General features: G+C 41.2%; 3 protein-coding genes across 10 annotated transcripts; 1 reads left to right on the forward strand and 2 right to left on the reverse strand.

Moving 5' to 3' along the window:
• Positions 1-34: 34 nt before the first annotated feature.
• On the reverse strand, positions 35-5,618 carry LOC4350947 (glycine-rich domain-containing protein 1). 2 transcript variants are annotated; one of them, XM_015761771.3, is made up of 9 exons: positions 5,559-5,618; positions 5,050-5,226; positions 4,104-4,221; positions 3,721-3,972; positions 3,031-3,486; positions 2,209-2,741; positions 1,659-1,854; positions 1,396-1,554; positions 35-1,242 (listed from the first exon to the last, which is right to left on the reverse strand). In XM_015761771.3, the coding sequence occupies exons 2-9, from the start codon at positions 5,205-5,207 to the stop codon at positions 322-324; spliced, it is 2,793 nt and encodes a 930-aa protein (XP_015617257.1). In that variant the 5' UTR covers positions 5,208-5,226; positions 5,559-5,618; the 3' UTR covers positions 35-321. The 2 variants fall into 2 exon arrangements, with proteins under 2 accessions (XP_015617257.1, XP_015617258.1); XM_015761772.3 differs by having other exon boundaries at positions 5,050-5,231.
• A 1,851-nt stretch (positions 5,619-7,469) lies between these two features.
• Positions 7,470-9,029, reverse strand: LOC4350948 (stress enhanced protein 1, chloroplastic). Its single transcript, XM_015760348.3, has 3 exons — positions 8,730-9,029; positions 7,923-8,128; positions 7,470-7,838 (listed from the first exon to the last, which is right to left on the reverse strand). The coding sequence occupies exons 1-3, from the start codon at positions 8,812-8,814 to the stop codon at positions 7,734-7,736; spliced, it is 396 nt and encodes a 131-aa protein (XP_015615834.1). The 5' UTR covers positions 8,815-9,029; the 3' UTR covers positions 7,470-7,733.
• A 2,581-nt stretch (positions 9,030-11,610) lies between these two features.
• On the forward strand, positions 11,611-14,586 carry LOC4350949 (protein ELF4-LIKE 4). 7 transcript variants are annotated; one of them, XM_015762510.3, is made up of 4 exons: positions 11,611-11,700; positions 12,133-12,274; positions 12,376-12,585; positions 13,646-14,586. In XM_015762510.3, exon 4 carries the CDS (start codon positions 13,741-13,743, stop codon positions 14,092-14,094), a length of 354 nt encoding a protein of 117 aa, XP_015617996.1. In that variant the 5' UTR covers positions 11,611-11,700; positions 12,133-12,274; positions 12,376-12,585; positions 13,646-13,740; the 3' UTR covers positions 14,095-14,586. The 7 variants fall into 7 exon arrangements, with proteins under 7 accessions (XP_015617996.1, XP_015617997.1, XP_015617995.1 ...); XM_015762511.3 differs by lacking the exon at positions 12,133-12,274; XM_015762506.3 differs by lacking the exon at positions 11,611-11,700 and having other exon boundaries at positions 11,757-12,274.
• The last annotated feature ends 5,816 nt before the right edge of the window (positions 14,587-20,402 follow it).

The raw sequence follows: 20,402 nt of genomic DNA on the forward strand, positions 1-20,402 counted from the left end.
AGTGATGAAACTTACGTTCTGAACAGCCAACACCTTATAATCCAAATTTAACCCACATCTCATGTTTCTGATTTGGAGGGAAGATACACTCCTCTTTTTTTTTTCATTTATCTTATTATCACACCACATTACAATTTATTATGTACTATTTACAGATAGCAGCATATGACCAACAGCACTAAGTTTTTTTTTTCCTTTTTCACTTTTTTTCAAACGGAATTTTATTTGCAGAGAATTTAATTGACGACACACTTCACCTGCTGGTTCAGAATGGCGCGCCGCGCCATCGCCGGCGGCCGCCGGCGCAACCGCCTGCGCCGCTCAGGTGCTCGCGTTGAGCATCGCGCCGCAACCGCCGCCACCGCAGCCGCCGCCACAGCCTGAACCGCAGCCACCGGACTTGGCATGTCCAACGGTGGAGCTTTCCATGGCCACGCCGCCACCACAGCCTCCGCCGCAGCCGCCGGACTTGACATGGACAGCCTTGGAGCTTTCCATGACCATGCCGCCGCCACAACCGCCACCACAGCCGCCGCCGCAGCCTGAGCCGCATCCGCCGGACTTGACATGGCCAGCCTTGGAGCTTTCCATGGCCACGCCGCCACCGCAGCCTCCACCACAGCCGCCGCCGCAGCCTGAGCCGCACCCGCCGGACTTGACATGGCCAGCCTTGGAGGCTTCCATGACCATGCCACCGCCACAGCCGCCGCCACAGCCGCCGCCGCAGCCTGAGCCACAACCTGCACACTTCGCATGGACATCATCCTTGGAGCTCTCGACGGCCATGGCGCCGCACCCGCCGCCGCCACAGCCACCACCGCAGCCCGAGCCACATCCACCGGACTTGCCATGGCCGCCGACGCCAGCCTTGGTGGCCTCAACGACCTTGGCAACACCGCCGCCACAGCCGCCGCCGCATCCCGAGCCGCACCCAGCCGACTCTGCCTGGCCGCCGCCGCCGCCGCTTGCCGCGACAGCCTTGCATCGCGCGGCCTTGCATCTCGCGGCGGCCACCACCTTGTCGCCTGCCATGTTACTGTCGCACGCCGTGCCGCAAGTGCCGCAGTTAGCAGGAGCAGCCACCGTCTCGGCTGACATCGCCATGGCAGCAGTGTCGGGCTCAGAGATCGCGCCTTTCTGAGCAATGGCGCCACCGATGAGCTTCGAGCCGTCTTCGACATTGATGTCTTGGAACAGGAACGACATCACGATCCAAGGAAGCAGAAACCAATCCTCATTTACCTGGGAAAAAAAAAGAAGGCAAGAACAATGCAACAGGTATAAGCAAACTGAAAATTTTGTAAAATGTACAAAAGCAAACTGAAAACTTTGTAAATGAAAGTTGACGTGTACATAAACTGAAAAAAAATGTAAAAGATAAGGGTTGAAGTGTACCATTATCAGCTCAGATTTGGTGTCAAGCAATGCAACTGCTTTGCCATATGGATGTTCAGCAGAGAACTTCACAGCAGTAATAGCTGAAGCATTCTCCTCTGCGTGATTGTTGCAGCACTTCCGTTGAAATTCTAGCCTCTTTCCCTGGTAGAGTTTGATCTGGTTTGTTCAAAGAAGACTTAGATCATTCTTTTCGAGACAAGGACACACACACACATATATAGTAGATTTATGTGTGCAGGTAATGTATTAGCATCACTTACCGTTTTGTTGTCACATTTGAGCTCAAGTATAGAGCCATCCTTGCTTGGTTTCATGTCATTAGTGATGCATAAGTTAGAGTTGCTCAGTGACCACTTGTTGTCCACGAACTCTGCTAGCTTAAATGGTTTCTTTGATGACTTTGTTACTCCGACCAACTCCCGAGCGACAACCATGCCGTTCTTTGCCTTCTGATCCCTGAGATGAAGGCGAGTCAGTACTCATTAGCAAGAAGGATTTGATACAAAGAGTACCATTAATCAATCAAAAGATCCTAAAAAGGTAAACTAAAAACTAGTGCTTAAGTGCTTCAACAATTTTAGATTTGATTTATGAAATGGTTAACTGTATCCACATAAGTTGAAGTGTTGAACATCAGCTCCAATCGCAAACAGAACATTTTGTAAATGTATTCAATGGCATTTGAAATGAATACACATAAATACCATAAATGCTTTCCATGCTGTTACTAGTGAGAAAGTGTTAGTCCATTTCTTTTATTTTGAATGAAAGAATTAATCTGAAGAAGTATCAAGGAGGGCAGAAAATCACCTAATTTGAAGACGGATAAGTTCAGTATTGCAATCATACACAAAGTGAGTCCAGCAGCTCATCTTTTGATCCTTGATGGAATTCGGTGACAGAAAACTCTTAAGAGAGAAAGGTTCTGTCCTGATCATGCTAAGAACCTGCTGAGCCTTCACTGGGACAGTGGAAGAGGCAGCAACTCGAAGGCTGACGATAGGTGAACTGGCATGCCCATCATGAGGTTTCAATTCAAACCACCTCTCAAAGGAGAGCTTGGAATCAGACCATGTAAACTCTTGAAGAGGGATAGAAATCTTCCCAATCTTTTTGGGTTTCTTCGATGATGATTCCCGATCAACCAGTACTGTTAGAATGAGTTCACCAGTAGGCTCACATTGGATACTGGCTCCAATCGACTTCCCTGTTTTTGTAGAGATATCCAGCCTGCCACCATCACTGATGAACATGTCTGGTTGATTCTTTGTGAACCATATGTACACATTTTCCTTTGGAATTGCAGGTGGCAAGTTCTTGATGTCCACAATTTGCAAGAATAACTGCAGAAGACCAAAAGATTTTAAGTCAATAAATAATTTCAGTAGAAGAATCTTTGTAAAACAACTGCTGAATTCAGGTTCTGGATATGATGTTCCACATTAGTTATACTTTCAGAAACAACAGTTGTCAGTATAGCATTCTACACTTCAAACCATATTGTCAAACAGCTCCTTTATATAGGCCCTTAACACCATCCCCATTACCATACAGGAGTCTGTAAAAAGGAAAAACCACCATACTTCTGTGGCTTTGATTCAAGGATAATAATGTGTTGTGAGAGTATCATACCTCTATAACTGTTGTTTCAAGAATGGTAATTTGCGACTCAGCTTTGCCAACACTAAATTCACCATCCACCTCACTAATAAACATCTGAGGATTGGATGTCACAGGAGACGGCAAGTTGCCACGGTACATAGCACCAGCCTTCCAGTATCTTGCACCAAAGGCATTCTCAAACTGTTTGGTAGTCCCTGAAAATCCAGTATCGAGCTTCTTTCCTTCTGATCGATCGTCATCGGTGTCATCATGCTCCAGAACTCGTCCAATGAGCTTCAGCATATCATGGCAGTAGGTAGCAGGATGCAGTTGGTGAGTGTGCCAGATGACATCCACATCATAGGTTGGCACGCGAAAGAGCTTCATTTTGTTCTCCTGATTCGTCTTGATCAGGTACAAGAATCCTTTGTACCGAGCTAAAGCTTCTTCCAGAAATCGCTGATCATGCATAGTTGGTGTGTCAACCTGATATAAACAAGGTAAATTTCTGAGTACATCTCACATTTGCTTATGTATGGATCATCATTGACAAAATTTAGATAAATTAACATTTAACACCTGTACTACTTTTCAGTTCATAATAATGATATGATGGTTCAACTGAATGTTGAAGAATGATGTTTTGGATTTTATGATTCAGTCAGTAGTACTGTACTACTTTTATTATATGACAGTGAAGAATATTTCTGTAACTAGTACCTGGTAGAAGAAAGAAGACTGTCTCTTAACAGCTGCGACCAAATCATAAGAAATGTCCTCTGCAGCTCCAGCATTTGCATAAATTGAGTTGTCAGAAGAGCTTGTGTACTCCAGCTCAAAGGGCTCCTTAGGATATTGCTCAGCCCAAACCTTCTCAGACTGGTGCTTGGATTCTGCTCTAATCGAAGACTGAACATTGCTATTGTCGAGTATTCTGCCATACAATCTCTTGCAGTCCTTTAAGTATTGTACCTGAAAGATTCACATTTTGAGGATTACTTCTCTGCATAGCATGACCAGAAACATTACATGATGCTTTAGACATAGATATTTCAAAATAGTTGACTTAATTTTATCATCCAGTTCCTGGAGAAGATCAGTACCGGGTTAAGCCGATGGCAGTGCCATATCCATTCGCAATCAAGAGGAACAACTAAAGGCCCATCTACAACAGCAGCCTGAGTGTGCTTGGAAAGGAGAGGAAGCCAGCATGATTTGTACCTAAAATAACAGCAAAAACAGAATTTAAAAAAATCTCAGAACAGTAATCACAGATCTGAATAGAGATTCATCCATAACTGCAACTGCAACATGACAATGACTTAATGCCTAAACATCTCATAATGATACCCAGAAAAGAAAGTTACTCCATCCATTATTCCAACCTGATAGAGACATTGATGCAATAGTCACTTTCTTCTGCGTTAAGTTTCTAGACAAGACCAAAAACTAGCATAGTGGCAACTGGCAAGAGATTTTACTCCACTTCTCATCTACAATTTGACCATACCATTTCACATCACCACCCAAGTTCCCATTTTACCCAAGGCATATAGGTTGGTTAAACAATGTCAATTGCAAAGGAGAAATATCTCATAGACTGACATGGAGAACACTCCTAATATATCCCACAGTACTAAAAGGTGAACAGAAAAAAAAAAGTCAACTTGATGATTATTCCTCTGTCCTACAATTGTCAATTTGATTAATATTCTATCCTGTAAAAGAGTTCATCGAAGTTGGGCACAAGTTCCCCAGAATTTTCCATCTCAAGATACCCTAGAAATTCATCCATGAGCCCCCCAGCAAACACGATTGACTTCTTTTCATCACCTAGAAAAAAATGATTAATATCCTATCCTGCAAGTCAGCATTTCATCGAAGTTGCGCACAAATTTCACGGAATTTTCCATCTCTAGATGCCCTAGAAATTCATCTAGCAACCACACCAAACAAGATTAACCCCTGACAAGGAGAAAAAAAAAAACAAGAATCTCTCCTAATGTTCTTGAAATCCCAAGAAGAAGATATGGTGTTCATCCACCGTACCTGTGGATGGCCCTCTCGAGCAGCGGCCCCTCGTAGAGCCACCGGCGGCGGTCCACCGCCGCGAGGAACTCCAGCTGCCGGAGCGCCGCCGCGACCATGTCGGCACCTACGGCGACCCCCTGCGCCGCCAGCCACCGCGCCTCTTGCTCCCCGTCCATCTCCTCCTCCTTCTCCCACCTGCGCTTTTGAGATCAAACACGACACCAATTAACCGATTAATTAATCAGGGCGGGGTTATCTCAAGATCAAAATCCTACTCGAAACACCGCGAGATTTCGCTGTTTGACCTCTTGGTTTCTTGGCTACTACTACTCTGACTCAAACACGAGACTTTTATATAGTTTTATGATTTTTATCCCCCCTATCCGAATAGCAAATCCCCAAAATCTCACGAATTTGACTTCTTTGGAGCATTAAGCAGGATACGAATGACGCTAAAAAGCCTCTATAACTACAGAAATCAAATAATTTGCTAGCTAGCTAGGAGGCGATGAGAAGAACAATGCTACCTCGCAGATTGGGGTTCAGTTGAGAGCTCAAAGTCTCCAACTCTGCTGCGAGATGAAGATGAGATCACTCGGTTCAACTGGCTGCCTATTTATAGCGTGGGAAGTTGGCGCATCGCCCACGCAAAAGCGCGGCAAAATGTTGCGAGGGTTGGTACATGGCGACAAGATTATTACCCTTCGTGTTGAAATCTGGTAAGAGATTATTAACACGCAAGCTGAATTAGGACAATTCGTGATGATTAAAAAGGCGATTTTGTTATGCGCTTTCAGTTTTCAGAGCGTAAAGTTCAGTGTCACCTCAACAGAAAGGAGATGTGTTCGTTGTGCTTTTTGCAAGATTTTGATTTCTGATGACTAATTAAGTGCAATCTTCTGACAGTTTTTTTGGGATTGCTTGACGCCTTAAGACGAGTTAAAGGTTTTAGTATGCCACGTCAGCGTTTGTAAGAGTTTGTTAGGAAGAAAAAATTGTACCTTAGAGCTTTTTGGCATAACAATGTCAGAACTAAACTGAAAAGAGATCCTTCACTGAAGGTATTTTGCAAGATTAGAGGTGCTAAACTGACGAGATTAATTATTGTGCTATTTTTTGTCTGCTTTTGGCCATTTTTTGGCCCTTTAATTGTTCTTGTTTTGTGATTTCTTGACGCCTTAAAACAAGCGAATTGTTTGCTATCAGATGCATTTTAGTCAGGTAGAGAAAATGTTGCATAGATAAAACATTAGTCATATGAAATTGGAAAGCAAGTGTGTCAGCTAAATTTGGTAGTGTGTCTGATGATTGAGACCGAGGATATAAAAGATTTTCATTATCTAAACAATAAAATGTGTCAGCAAGATCCCACACTCAGCTAACGCCCAACAGCTTTACTTGATCTACACACCATTCAACTGAATTTTGTGGGGAAGTTTTTACGCATAAAATCCCTTGATTTGGGAAAAACAGACAAATGAATTTTAGTAGGTCAAGAAAATATGAATGCTTAGAAGATCATCAAGCACCTATTTCTTTCAAAGCTTAAAATTCTGTGAAGGGTTAACACATAATGATGACTCAACAAATCAGAAGTTGTGCAGTAACTGCAGTAGTGATTGCTATCTCTTGTCACATGAAACTTGGAAGGGCACTGTACTAAACTATGCCACCTGTATAGTCCTATGCTTCTCACATGGAAAGGCATAGTATGCAGTTGTAGCCTTACAGAGTTATTATGGTATACTATAATGAAATAAGTTCGATATGGGTTTTTTTTACCATGGAAAAGTTGCATGGACCGGCAGAAGAATGTTCTATTCTTTCACCAAAATTTGCATAAATTTTAGAATGTTCAATGTTCTTTGGCTGGTTGAAAAATCATAAAACACAAAATTTGACTTTTGTGAATAACTTACTTTTAGTACTTTTACTAATAATCTATATAAAATGACCCATTCATTTAAGTGGAAACAAACTGAATCTTCAGAATTAGAAAATGTTGCCACTACTTCTTTTCAGTACGAATAATGGAGTGCTATTTTATTTCTGAATCAAAAGATGCTACTCCAGGAACGTCCATGGGCTACACGTAGCCTTGTCTCCCATTGAATTTAGACAACCCAAATGCAGTAGTACAGCCGTAGTACAGAAGATGAGGCTACATTCATCTGTGTACTCCAGGACAGAGTCGATCGTACAACTGAATCGCTTACTAGCAAACACTGTGCAGAAATTTGGGTAAAGCTCAATCCAGGCAATTTAGGCCTAACCTTTCAAGTACAAACTTATGTTTGTGTTGATTTTTGGGTAAACTTATGCATGATGATTTTGTGTCTACAAGATTGTGTTGGTTCAGTACTTCAGCTCATGCAGATGCAGTACAAGTCGGTTCTTGCAGTACAGTTTGGATATCTTCAGACTTTCAGAAGCAGAACTGAACAAACTCAATTATAATTGCAGCTGGTAGTAGGCCACTCAGGCCAGCAAGGTAGGTTGCTGATCGATGCAGACTCAAGCAGAGGTACAAAGTACAAACAAGATGTGTATGTCATCAATCATCATTTCTATATATGCTTGTATATTTGCAAGAACTAGTCCGATCCCAGAGATAATAATCTTAATTCTCATCATCAGTTGAGAAGAACATGTTGAGATGTCAAGTTCTTGGATGTTTCAGCGATTCAGTTCGGTTTGTTTCTTCAGTTGCGGGAGCCGGCCTGGAAGATGAAGTAGACGGCGAGGCCGGCGGCGAGTGACGTCACCACCAGCGCCAGCGTCGGCGCCGGCGTCGCCACGCCCAAGTTCTGCACGGACGAACACCTGTCAATGATCAGAGCTGCAAATGCTGCATTGATGCGCATAGGTTAAGTAGATGTGATTGTACGGACCGCGACGAGGCCTTCGCCGGTGGAGACCTCGACGACGACGGCGGTGGAGAAGCTGACCATGGCGAGGCGGCTCAGCCACACGTCGGCGGCGCCGGCGCCGGTGCCGCCGCCTGGCTTCGCCGTCTGCTCGCATCTCACCGTCAGCGACGTCGCCGCCCTTGAGAAGAGTGGTCTCCTCTTGCTCGAGGTGACGCGTAGCACTGCTGCTGCATTTGGGGAAAGACGAGCAATGGTCAGAACTCAGGCCCAAAATTCACCAAAATTTGTGCCAAATTTTTTAAAATTCAAAATGTAAGGCAAATCAGGACAGGATTACTAACTGTTTTGGGAGATTAACATGTACTATGACACTTGAACATTGAACGTTGTAAACACAATGGAAAGGGAACGGGAACAATTTCTTTTTCAGCAGATAGTATCGAAATCCAAGATGCATGGGCAAATAAGCCAATAACTCATATGGCCCTGTTTGAATCAAAAGTGGAATTCTCTTTATTTCGATTCCTCAGGAATTGAACTGTATTTTTTTATGTAAACCAAAATGTAGCCTAGTTTATTTAGCTTTCTTTGTAAACTAATGGCCTTGGAACAACCTGAAGGACCAATTGGGCGCTAGAACAGGACTGTTCATCTTGATGATTAATTCGACCATCATAATCGAAAACAAAAAATTAATAAATGTACAAGCATGGTCATGGTCAAGTGACAACAGCATGGCAAGCCAAATTAAGCTTCAAGAACTATAATTAGGAGCTAGCTACCAATCCGGATGATGGAATGGAGTGATCAAGAGCAGCAAGCTGGTACCATGTCGCCGGGGAGAGGAAGCCGCCGCCGCCGCCGGCGGGGAAGAGAACAGCGATGGACGCAGGAAGACGGAGGAGATCGCCATGGAATGCTGCTAAGCTCTGCTGCTGCTGCTCGGCTTCTTCTTGCTTATGGCCCTTTTTTCTGCTAGAGCTTTTGCAAAGCTTTGCGTTGTTGGAGGAATCGGTGGCGGCACGGGAGCCAGCCGAAGTGAGTGGCCGTTGGCCGGCCGTTTGGAACGCGCCCTATCCAGGAAAAATCCGGCCGGGGTTAAGCACAATTCCATTGCATTCCCTTGATACATTCTGTGTGTTTTTTTCTTCTTTTATCTCAGAGAGTCAAGAGGCTCAGAGCCCATTCTGCAAATTGAAGCCGTTGGGCTCGTTGAGCCCATTTGGGACGCATGAACCTTTTATTTTTCTTAAAAAAAATCCTGGTATGAAATTCTTGTGCTCCAAAAAGAGGAGAGGAGGAGGAGAAGAACTTCTTCCTACTACCTCCGTTATGCTTATATTGGTATGGGTTTATTAATAAAAAAATAGCTTATGGTAAATCTTTTATATGCGTATCCTTAATGATTTAAAAAGAAATGTTGTAAATAAACTATTAAAAAACACATAATTAACTACTCCTTCATATTATAAGTCGTTTTGAATTTTTCCTAGTTAAACTTTTTTAAGATTTGATCAAGTTTATAGAAAAATTTAGCAACATTTACAACACCAAATAAGTTTTATTAAATGCAATTTTATAATATATTTGTTAAAACAAGAACATGGGAAAAATAATTAAATGTGATATATGGGCCTCGACATATGCCACGTCAGCAAAAACAGGGGAAAAATTGCTCTATACTGCCATGGCATCTACTTTGCACGAGTTTGAATAGTTGAGAGATAGAGATTTATGGTATTATCCATTAGGGATCTCATATAGACTCGACGTAAAGTTGAGGGATGGCAGGTAAACTTATTTCCTATCCTTGATTTGAGCCATGGGACGAAAGCCCAGTAGATCTACGATTGGGTTTAGGAGCTTGACGCTTTTTGACATTCTATCTGGCCGATGGGTTTCATTCATTTCTTTCACTCTTACATTTCACTCCAATTTCAATCGAAGGTAAAAAGGCCGGGCGATGGTCGAGTAGCTCCCAATTTGTGTCAAACTGAAATAGGTCAGTTATTAAATGGCACATAACCAGTGTATTTTTTTTGGGCAGGGATTTCGTTTTCGTTTTCGTTTTTCTTGCTACACATCACCAGTACATTTTTTTTCTTCACAATAAGGACACATAGACAATCCCTTCATCTTTTAATCAATCATCACCTATAATCATAATCTTGATTGATCCTAATGCACATACATGATGCAACCATTGACATAGCTAAAATAAATAAACTTAGACAAGCCGTCACTAACATAGAACAGGCCTCCTAGTACGTCCCATGTACATCATAATATACTATAAAATAGTCCTGATGGGTACATGAAAGTGACAAAAAAATTTTGCTACTTAATCTGCCTTCCTGAAAGTGACAAAATCATCGGAGCAAATCGGATGGTTGAGCTAGGGAATACCCGCTCTTTCCTTAATACCAGACATGAATAAGTATCTCCCCAAATTGCTTGATTTACATTGAAAGAGAGATAGTTAGAAATTTACATGTTTTTTCTTAGAATTAGTCCGTTTCCTCCAAAATTTCTCTAGAATTCATTCTTTTTAAGGAGAGCTAAAAATGCAACATATGAAAAAAATATCAGATGTTGCTTTCTAGGTAGAAATTGCTTTAAAATATTAGATAAATCTATTTTTAAGTTTGTAATAACTAAAATAATCGTGCGTTAATGATTTCCTTTTTTCATATCATGTTTATCTTCAGTATAAACAAACACCATCATAATCCCAAATGTAGGACGATTTCATATTTATTTATTTTCTTCGAGTGATCAATATACAGAGACCCTATTTAGATTGCTGCCAAAATAAACTTTTCTTTACAATGCCAAAATTTTAGTTAGTTGATAACATTATCAAATTTCGATATGATAGATTAAATGTGTTGTTGCCAAAAATTTTAGGCGGTACCAATATTTAGTAACAAACTAAATACATCAATATACCCCCTTCATCTACTTTTGATAGTAATATTTTATCTTGGCATTCATATCAAGAATAAGTAATTATACTTATCATCCATTTAAACATGTTGCTAGTCATACCTCGTAAATAAGCGATTCATTAATATTTACATTTCTCGATACCCATATAGTTAATCTTATGTGGAAAAATAGAGAGTCACGCATTAAATCTGAGAAAGTCATTAAGATGATAGGTTGTTGGATTGAAATATGTCTATCAATTTTTTTTTTCAGATTTAGAAATATAACTATCAAAAGTAGATAGAGAGAGTATTTGTTAATTTTTTTCAAAAATGGTATGATTCAAAATGTCATACATCTGAACGGGCTCATAGAGAGAGGAGACAAAGGAACTAGTTATCCACCTGGCTTGTCCTGCCTGTGGCCCTGGCCGGCCGCCCGCCCAAGAACGAGAGCTGCCCTTTTCCCCAGGAAGAAGAGCCCCGAATAAGGGCCTGTTTGGCACAGCTCCAGCTCCAGCTTCACCTCTTCTGGAGCTGGAGCTCAGCCAAACAGTTTCGGCTCCACCAAAACTGGGAGTGGAGCTGGGTGGAGCTCTCTCACAAAAGAACTAGAGTTGTGGAGCTGGGTTTAGGCAGCTCCACAACTCCACTCCAGACTCAACTCTTGGAGTTAAATTTAGGAGTTGGAGCTATACCAAACAGGCCCTAAATCCACCTTTCTCTTCCCCCATCCATCCCTACCTCAGCATCTCTCTCTCTCATTCTCTCTCTCTCTCTCTGCCCCTTTTCCCCCACCTACACGCCACATTCTCTCTCCCTCTCCTCCCCCCCATTGCGGCTACCAAATGCTCCTCCAGATTTGCTCCAAGGTATGCTATGTTTTTATGTATGCATCTGTAGCACCCATGTCCTCTCCTTTTCCCTCTCCTTGTTCTTTGTAGCAGTGTGTGTAGCCTGCCCATGTCATGGCATGCCAAGGGAAGGCAGAAAGAATTGCACAAAACAACAGAGAGGCAGGCAGGCAGGCAGATGATGGTCTTGATCATCAGCTGGATTTAGTTAGTTTTGTGTGTCATACTATAATAATACACACATGGGATGATAGTTAATTCAATTAGGGGAGTACTTGTTTGTATGCACATCTCCATGTGTATGTGTGTGTGTGTGCATGCATGCTTGCATATGCAGCAAACACACACAAAGTTTGTTTATTTATTTGTTTATTTGCTCCTGGTGGTCAGCCTGAACTGGCTGGCCTTTTGGGGTTTCTTTTTTCAATCTCCTTTTCTTTCTTGTACTAGTATACTATTCTACAGGTGGTAGGATCAGTTCCTGTTTGGATGGTAGGCTGAAACTGGTGCAGTGGGCACCTCTCATCCCCTCCCAGTTCCACATTTTGAAGAAAAAATATATCTTCATCGGTCTTGGGCTAAATTATTCAAGGTTGTATATGGTGGTTAGAACCCAATTCTGGATTAGTTCTTGGGGAATTCCCTAATTTGGCCATGGTTTGGTTCCCATTATTGACACCACCACCACCACAGGAATTTTCAGCTCAGCCTGGCACTGTTGGAGAGTAGTAGCAGCATCAGCATGAGCTAAGTTGTCACCAAAGATCCAAATTTTTGCTGTGTTGCTTGGTTCTTGAAGGCAACTATTCATTTAATTGGCTTCTGCTTCTGAGTTCTGAGTTCTGAATAATTGGATGGACATGGATTGCTTGCTCCCCTTTCTTCCATGAAAGTGCAGGTGAGGTGAGGAAATCCTCCTGTCTCTAGCTTGTTTGGAGTAATCAATCAAGTTTGGCTCTTTATTTGGGGCCGATTCAGTTCCTATTCTTGGCATCATCCAACCCTGTCAAGATTGGATTATGGGGTGATTAATATCTTGTCTCTGGTTGCATGTAAATGTGGTGCAGAAAGCAACATAGGGAAAGAGGGTAGGGGTGCAATGCAAAATTGCAAATGCAATAGGCCCATATCTCCCTTATGGAATTGGGGCCAGCTTTTTGGTGATTAGAAAAGCTCTGCTTGTCCTCTTGATCCCCTCCTCTTCCTCCTCCATCTTTGCCTCTGTGTTTGTGTGTGTGAGAGAATAAAAGGGGAGAAGTGGTGGTGGTGGGCATGGAGGAGAATGGCCAGTGGCCATGATTTCACCTCAGCATCAGGCTTGCCTCCTCTCCCCCCAAAACACTTCCCAATAGATTCCATCCCCTCTCTATCATCCTTGGTATCCACCCCACTTTTCTGTTCTTAATTGCAAAGGTTTCTGCAGGGATAACATTTTGTTGGGTAAGTCCTATAGAATCCTTCCATTCTTTTTATGTTGCTTTTCTTCCCCCATCTCCTCCCTCTCCTCTTCATTCTCCTATTTAAGTTCTTGATTTGCATGTCAATGGCGAGTAGTAGTAGCAGTGACTGATAAGCACAAGTGTAAGAGTCCTAGTTCTTGGTGTTTGTGTTCTTTACCTGGAGGAGATTTGGGAGAGGTGAATCCTCCTGGGAGCTCATGTTTTTTTGTCCTTGTTTTTACCTTGTTGAATTTACCTGGATACTGTCTTCACTTGATGTTAGAGATCTTTTTACCATCTGCTGGGGTTGCATTGGGTTGCTGTACCTCGTACCTACCCATTGAATCTTCCATACTAGATGTTCTTGATATGTCTTTAATTGTTTCTAGTACAAACTGTACACAATCCAATCTCCTCATAAATGCAATTTTTAATTCATGGCTTGCAAGTCTGAAGTGAACCATCATTCATCTTACTCTGTCATCCCAACTAACTGATAGCGAATTGCCCTGTGCTGAATTCAGGTTTAGCTAGCTAGCTCTGGTGCCAAGAACAAGCTGAAGAACAAAGAAGAGGTTGTCAAGCTGAAGCTGAGAGGAGAAAAGAGAGATAGAGAGAGATGGAAGGTGATAGCTTCTCAGGGATGGCCAATGGCGGCCAGGTGGACAACAAGCTGATCCAGACATTCCACAAGAGCTTCGTTCAGGTTCAGAGCATCCTGGACCAGAACCGGATGCTCATCAACGAGATCAACCAGAACCACGAGTCCCGGGCGCCGGACAACCTCACCCGGAACGTCGGCCTCATCCGGGAGCTCAACAACAACATCCGCCGTGTCGTCGGCCTCTACGCCGACCTCTCGGCGTCGTTCGCCCGCACGATGGATGCCTCGTCGGAGGGCGATTCGTCAGGGACGCTCCGCTCCTCCGACGGGGCAGGCCGGTCCGGCCAGAAGCGTGTCCGGCCCGGCTAGGATCAGGTGCCATTCTTGGCATTTTGATGCTCAGATCAAATAGGGTGGATGAAGATGAAGATGAAGATGATGGTGATGATGCCATTGTCACTTCTTGGGGACTTCTCTAGTGGTGTTACTATTAGGCTTAGTTACTCTTAATTTCTTTCTTGACCTCTTCATCATCTTCTCTACAAATGCTTTTGCACGAGTGTATCATTAGGGAGAAGCAAAACCTTTTACTATGTAGAAGAAGCTGCTATGATGATGAGAGAAAACGGCAATGTAGTAGTTCTTGACCATCTCTGCTCATGGTTGTCAGCCTTACTGATACTAGCATTCAGTTGTTTGATTCCTGACTAGATTCAGGTTGTTGTACATGAGAGCATATGCAGATGCAGTGTTGCATCTCTGCAGGTGTGCCAGATTGGTCAGTTCATCATCTCTCTCACTGGATAGATTTCAATGTCTCACTGGATAGATTTCAATGTCATTCAGTTCTTATATCCTTAACACTTTGTCTAATACTATTTCTTAAGCTGCTTTCTGATGCATTTTGCACTTGGAATGGATCATTCCTTTGATTAATTTGTGGCTTTCTGAAATTCTCATTGTACTGAATGCAAAGTGCAAAGCGTAAAGCTTTACCAGTCCTCTGCTGCTGCTGCTGCTGCTGCTCCTCTTTGCCCTGATGAGTTATGATAAAAAGCTTGATGACCAAACTACTTGTGCTCTAATTCCCTCCTTTTTCCTGCTCCACTTTTCCTTCTTGTTCCTACTGCTGCTGCTACTCTCATCACACTTGAGTTGGTGTAATTTAGATAAGGCTCTCCTTTTCAGCACGCCAAAGTAGAGGAAAATTTTTTTTAAAAAAAAGAAAGAAGAGGAAAGTAGTAGTGGGCATCTGCAAGATGCTGGACAGCATCAGCAACAGGAGGGACAGAAAAAGCTTCAATAATTTTTTGGCTTGCCAATCATGGTGTACAACACCATGGCCAGAATCTTGTTTGAGAGAGTAGTGCTGATGAGTGTGAATTCTCTCACCCTTTTTCCTACTGATCTAAACCCTTTTTTGACCGCTGATTTGGCCTGCTGGACAGTGTTCATGGGTCCCCATTGTTCTCTGCCTACAGTGATAACACTGTTTCAACTAATTAGAGAAGCACAAGGAGGAATGGAGGAAGAGGAGGCAGCTTTTGTGTGAGATTACTTACTAACAGTTTATGTGCAATAAATAAAGTTTAAAATTGACAGCTCAATCTTTTGAAAATTGTATGGTAAATTTTAGTTTGAATATTTGTAACGTCGAAATCATCGATGCACGATGATGCGCCGTTCTCCTCTTTTGCAAATAGAAAGCTTTGGAGACACTGAATCCTTACTGGAGCAATTGGATATTTGTAAATCTTTTATGTGCTAAATCTTACAGATTTCTTTTAAATTCCAAACCCGCGCTTCAAAGAAAAGTCCTATGAAGTTGCCTCTTCCAGAGGCAAAAGAGAGTGCTAAAATTCTAATGCTATGATATTTACTCACAATATATCTAAGTTATGATATTCAGAGTAAAATAAATCATCCAGGATGACATGAGCAAAAAGCACCAGGAATATATATATATATATATATATATATATATATATATATATATATATATATATTACCAGAACTATCTCGGCACAGTGTGGGCCCATATGAGAGGAGAGTATGTTCCTTGTGATACTCTTCCAAATGCTTATCTCCTCTCAATGACAGTCTCTCTCTCATCTCTGGAGCTAGAGGATCTTTCGTTTCCTTTCTCCATCAAACTACACAAGTATGCAGGAAATGCCATTGTCATTTGCTCAATGGACTGCACTTGGTAGGGCCCAGACAAGCTGCATCCACACACACAAAAATACATCAGTTTTGGGATCACAGCTGTGGAAACTGGCCGAATTTAAGGGCCCCACAACAATTCCACTGGATATTCATATTCTAACTTAGCAAAAAGAGTATTATCTTAGTTTGTTAGGACATATAAATGTGTGGTGTGTTAATGGGTAGCACATGAAGCTGCCTGTCCATGGAGCCAAATTGCTTCTAAAAAATTACAGTAGTAAATACCTTCCAGTCATTTAGGAAATACGGTCTTTTTACTGAAACAGTGAATTACTTGACAAAATTTGTACAGTACGTTGGGAGACATTTAAATCAGGATTCTGACCTATGGAGGAGGATCATGGGTGACAGAACAATCAATGTCGATGCCATCCTGCAAATATTTCAGATACAGCCATTGATGATAAAAATAGGATTGCCAATGAACATATCAGACACAGTAGTACACTCAGATATCGCAGCACTATTTGCTCAATTATTGTAGTGATGAAGATGTAGAAATTGTCTTTTATTGCCAGTAACACAGTTTTACAAAAGGTCCCCGAATTTGGAGGGCCAACATGTGGTTTTTGTCAGGCATGGCGTAGGCAGATTTAGTGCAGACTGTTTGGTGCATGATTAGTGTGTTGTTTACGCATGATTAATTAGAAGATCTAGTTTCTACCTACTTGAATTTGGTAAGTTTTCACATGTTTCTATTTGTAATTAATCATTAGTGGTCGGTTGAAAATAATTATAGGATTGATAACTCTACTATGGATCTTTCAATGAAAAAAAAGATAACTCTATGCTGTTTAAATTTCAGGGATCATGGCCTGGCTATAAAGATTCAGGAAGGTGAAAATACATTCTTAGAAGCTGTGAACCCATTCTGTTTTTGTTTTTCTGTTGTAATGAAGATAAAACAAATTTCTCCCAAAAACCAAAGATAGGTTACATTAATCAAGTTGAGAGTTGAGATCCCCTCATTCATAGAGAATTGAACTCAAGTTCAAGAATTCTGAACATATATTATATTCAGCTTAAGAGTTTTGCTTGGTTGGTACTCTGCTAGCTATATCCAAGTGGCTGTTATGTCTGTCGCTTAGCAACTTGCACCCAATTTAAGCTGTGTTTGTACTTCCTTATGTTTTCCCAAGTGATTGATTCAATTACAACTACTTTTACAGCTTAATCAAATTCAGAAATTTCATACCTGAAAAGCTTATCCACAGTTTTTAATCAGCAGAAAAAAGTAGGTGGTTGAGTGGTTCACATGTAATCCTGGCCAATACTGTAAAACTCATTAGTACACCATTGGGAGATTGGGTATTGCTGTAGTGTTGTACCACACCAATAGCAAATTAGCAGTTGTGCACAGACATTTTTTTTTTCTGGAATCAAGAATTTTATCAGTGAACAAGGACACCATGGAGTAAAGTCTTACACAGCTTATTCAAATAAAAAAAAGGTTGAGTCTTATAATATCTGAAGATAGAATGTGTTTTTATATGCACTAGTTAATGCCACCACTGAAACTTGTGGAGGATTAGGTGGTGTTCCAGCAGATCTGATCTGATACTCTGTCAGCTGATTGACTCCACTACACTGAAATCTGATACATCATAAGCAATTATGTTATACCCTGTAGTAGGTATGTGGAGCTGTTGGATTTGGGAAAAATAATTGGGAGAGGACCACCTCACACTAAGGCCAAAGTGTTTATAGTTTTGGCAGGACCACTGATTAATGCAATGATAACTATGTTAATTAGGCTTATCATGTGCATCACACACATGCTTTTGAGCATTGGAAGTATCCATTTTCATCCAAAAATCTAGATAAAGGCCTCTCCTTTTCTTTTTCCTTAAAAGTATCCCCCAAGGATGCTTGTCCCTACTCTCTCTAGGGTGCATGAGCATGGAAGGCCTTTTATAATTTGTATACTCCACCATTTGTTGAAAGAGAAACAGCGGATACATATTAAACATGAACCTCCTCTGAACATGTTTTGCTTTTTAATGTTAGATTGCTCTAATCAGCAGTTTTGTAATATTTGAAGCTATTCATACAATTAATTTGAGCTGACCATGTTTGTGGTTAGTTACATTCATCATTTGGTTTGACCTAATCTGAAATCACCAAGCAGTTCATTAGAGTTCATACACACCAGGTAGAGTTTCATTGTTTATTTTCATCATGGAAACTAAGCATGTCGAATGAAAGATGAATTCACCAGTTATATTGTAAAAGAACAAAAGGAAGGCGATTGTTACAATAATTTTCTATATTTATTCACAGTTGGAATTCTATTTTCAAGAATTTCAACCTTGTGATCCAATCAAAAGCTCATCCTTTCAAGTTCACCTTTTTTTTTTATCACGCATTTAACCAATCACACAAGTCCGCATCATGCAGGAATCTTGAATGTTAGCTGTTCTAAAAATCATGTCAGGAGATAGTACCAATCCAAGGATGGAGACAAACCATGATGCCATCTTATGGACCATAAGCACTACACAATATACATGCAATAATTTTCCTGATATACTACATCTAAGTAGTTTAACCAAGGATATGTTTTCTTTTTCTCAATTTTCTAGTTCATCTGACTGTCTAATTAACAAATTAAATCTCAGTACTCCCACAAGCTGTACTATACTACCAAGTGGCAACTTAGGGAGTATGGCTTAAACCAGAGCTGTTTAGTTGTTAAGTTTCAGTACAAAACATTGGTTAGGACCACAAAAGGCACCAAGGAAGAAAAAAAAAAGAACTTTGTTGTCACTCCTAGGACTGGGCATGATGCAACAGCAGCAATAAAAAGACACAAAAAGAGGCAAAGAATCTATGATCTCTCTCTCTCTGTGTGTGTGTGTGTTTGTGTGTGTGGAACTAGGCCTTAGCTGGTGCCATGCCATGCAAAACTAGCCAAAAGAACAATGTCCTTTTCCTGAGAGCAACAGCATGGAAACCTTAGCCACTGTTTTGTTTTTGTTTAAGTTGCAAGTGTAGTGTGCAGCAGTTTTCAATATGGCACAAGATGCTGTGAGACTGTTCTTAAGCTTTTTTGCTTTTCTGTTTAACCAATCAGGGCAGGTATCATCCTTGATTTTGCAAAATAACCCATAAATGCCATCTCCTGCATGATATAGCTTTAGAATAATGTAAAGTACACTAAGAGAATGACACTGATGCAGTGTTTACAAGATGCCCAAATGATGCTATTCCTTATTAGCCGAAACAAGAGGAGATAATTCCAAAATGGACTTGGCGTACCAGATTCCTGCTATATTTATATTCCACTTTCTTTGGGTAGTATATCTACTTTAAGGGTTTTGCAGTTGTTCTACAAGGGATCAGTAGTTCTTACAAATTATGTCTCTGTACTCAACTTTGGCAAATCTCCTCTTTAATGTGCTTCAGATATCTGTACTTTGGCTGTGTACATCCTCTCATGGATGTAGAGGCCAAGTTTCTTAATCCATTATCCAAAAAAAAAAAGATATCTCTACTTAGACTTCAGATTCTGTTATTTGCAATTGATTTCACATCTATCAGATAACATGGCCACCTTAAAAAATTGGCTTGAAAAGCTAGCAATTAGCAAACGAGTTCAGTTTGCTGGAAGGGGAGAAAACCAAAGACTCAAGTGAATCCCTGTGCATATTCAGTTATTGCAGATAAATACCTGCCTGGAAGAGCACAGGCTCAAGTAAATCCCTATAGTAAATCTGGTCTCTATTAGCAGTACCCTACCCCAGTAATTAAGAATTCCAGTGCACTCAGAATCAAAATCCCAGGGAGTAAATCTGTGTATCAGATCCAGTGTCAGTACTGGGAGGTTCTGTTACTCGTACTAAATGCAGTACACTGAACATTTTAACCATTTCAGTCCCAACAACCGGGTCAGGACCATCAGGACATGATGCCAGTACAAATATGATTGAATGTCTTGCTTCGCATGACAGATATAAAGCTTAAAACGAACATGAATACATCTAGTATACAACAAACACTAGGAAGAACAAACCAAGTTAAGAGAATACTGCCTGCCTATTTGGAAACAAGGCCATGTTCTGAAATCCTCACAACAAGAAAAAAAAAACATGAATGTAGTATGCCATATTTCATATGAGAATACTGACACGCATTATTTCAGATGAGAATCACGTGCATATTTTGCTACCTTCTGCTACAGACAGGTTGTCGCAGCAGCTGATCATTCACCTTTGTTCTTTAATTATCATTAGACCAGCAATGTGAACTAGGCTCATTTATATGCAATGACAAAGCTAGTAGCAACACTGTAACCGCAGTAAACTTGTTCATTAATATGCGAGTAATGCAGCATTAACACTAGGTAAAACGCTGAGAAAAGATTGAGTGTCAGAGATCTGGTCCCAAGAATCCAAAATTGAGGGCGTACTGTTGGGCATCTTGAGTACCAGGCAGTAAAGAACACAGCAGAA

This window comes from Oryza sativa, chromosome 11 (genome assembly GCF_034140825.1).
Source record: "Oryza sativa Japonica Group chromosome 11, ASM3414082v1".
NCBI lineage: Eukaryota > Viridiplantae > Streptophyta > Magnoliopsida > Poales > Poaceae > Oryza > Oryza sativa.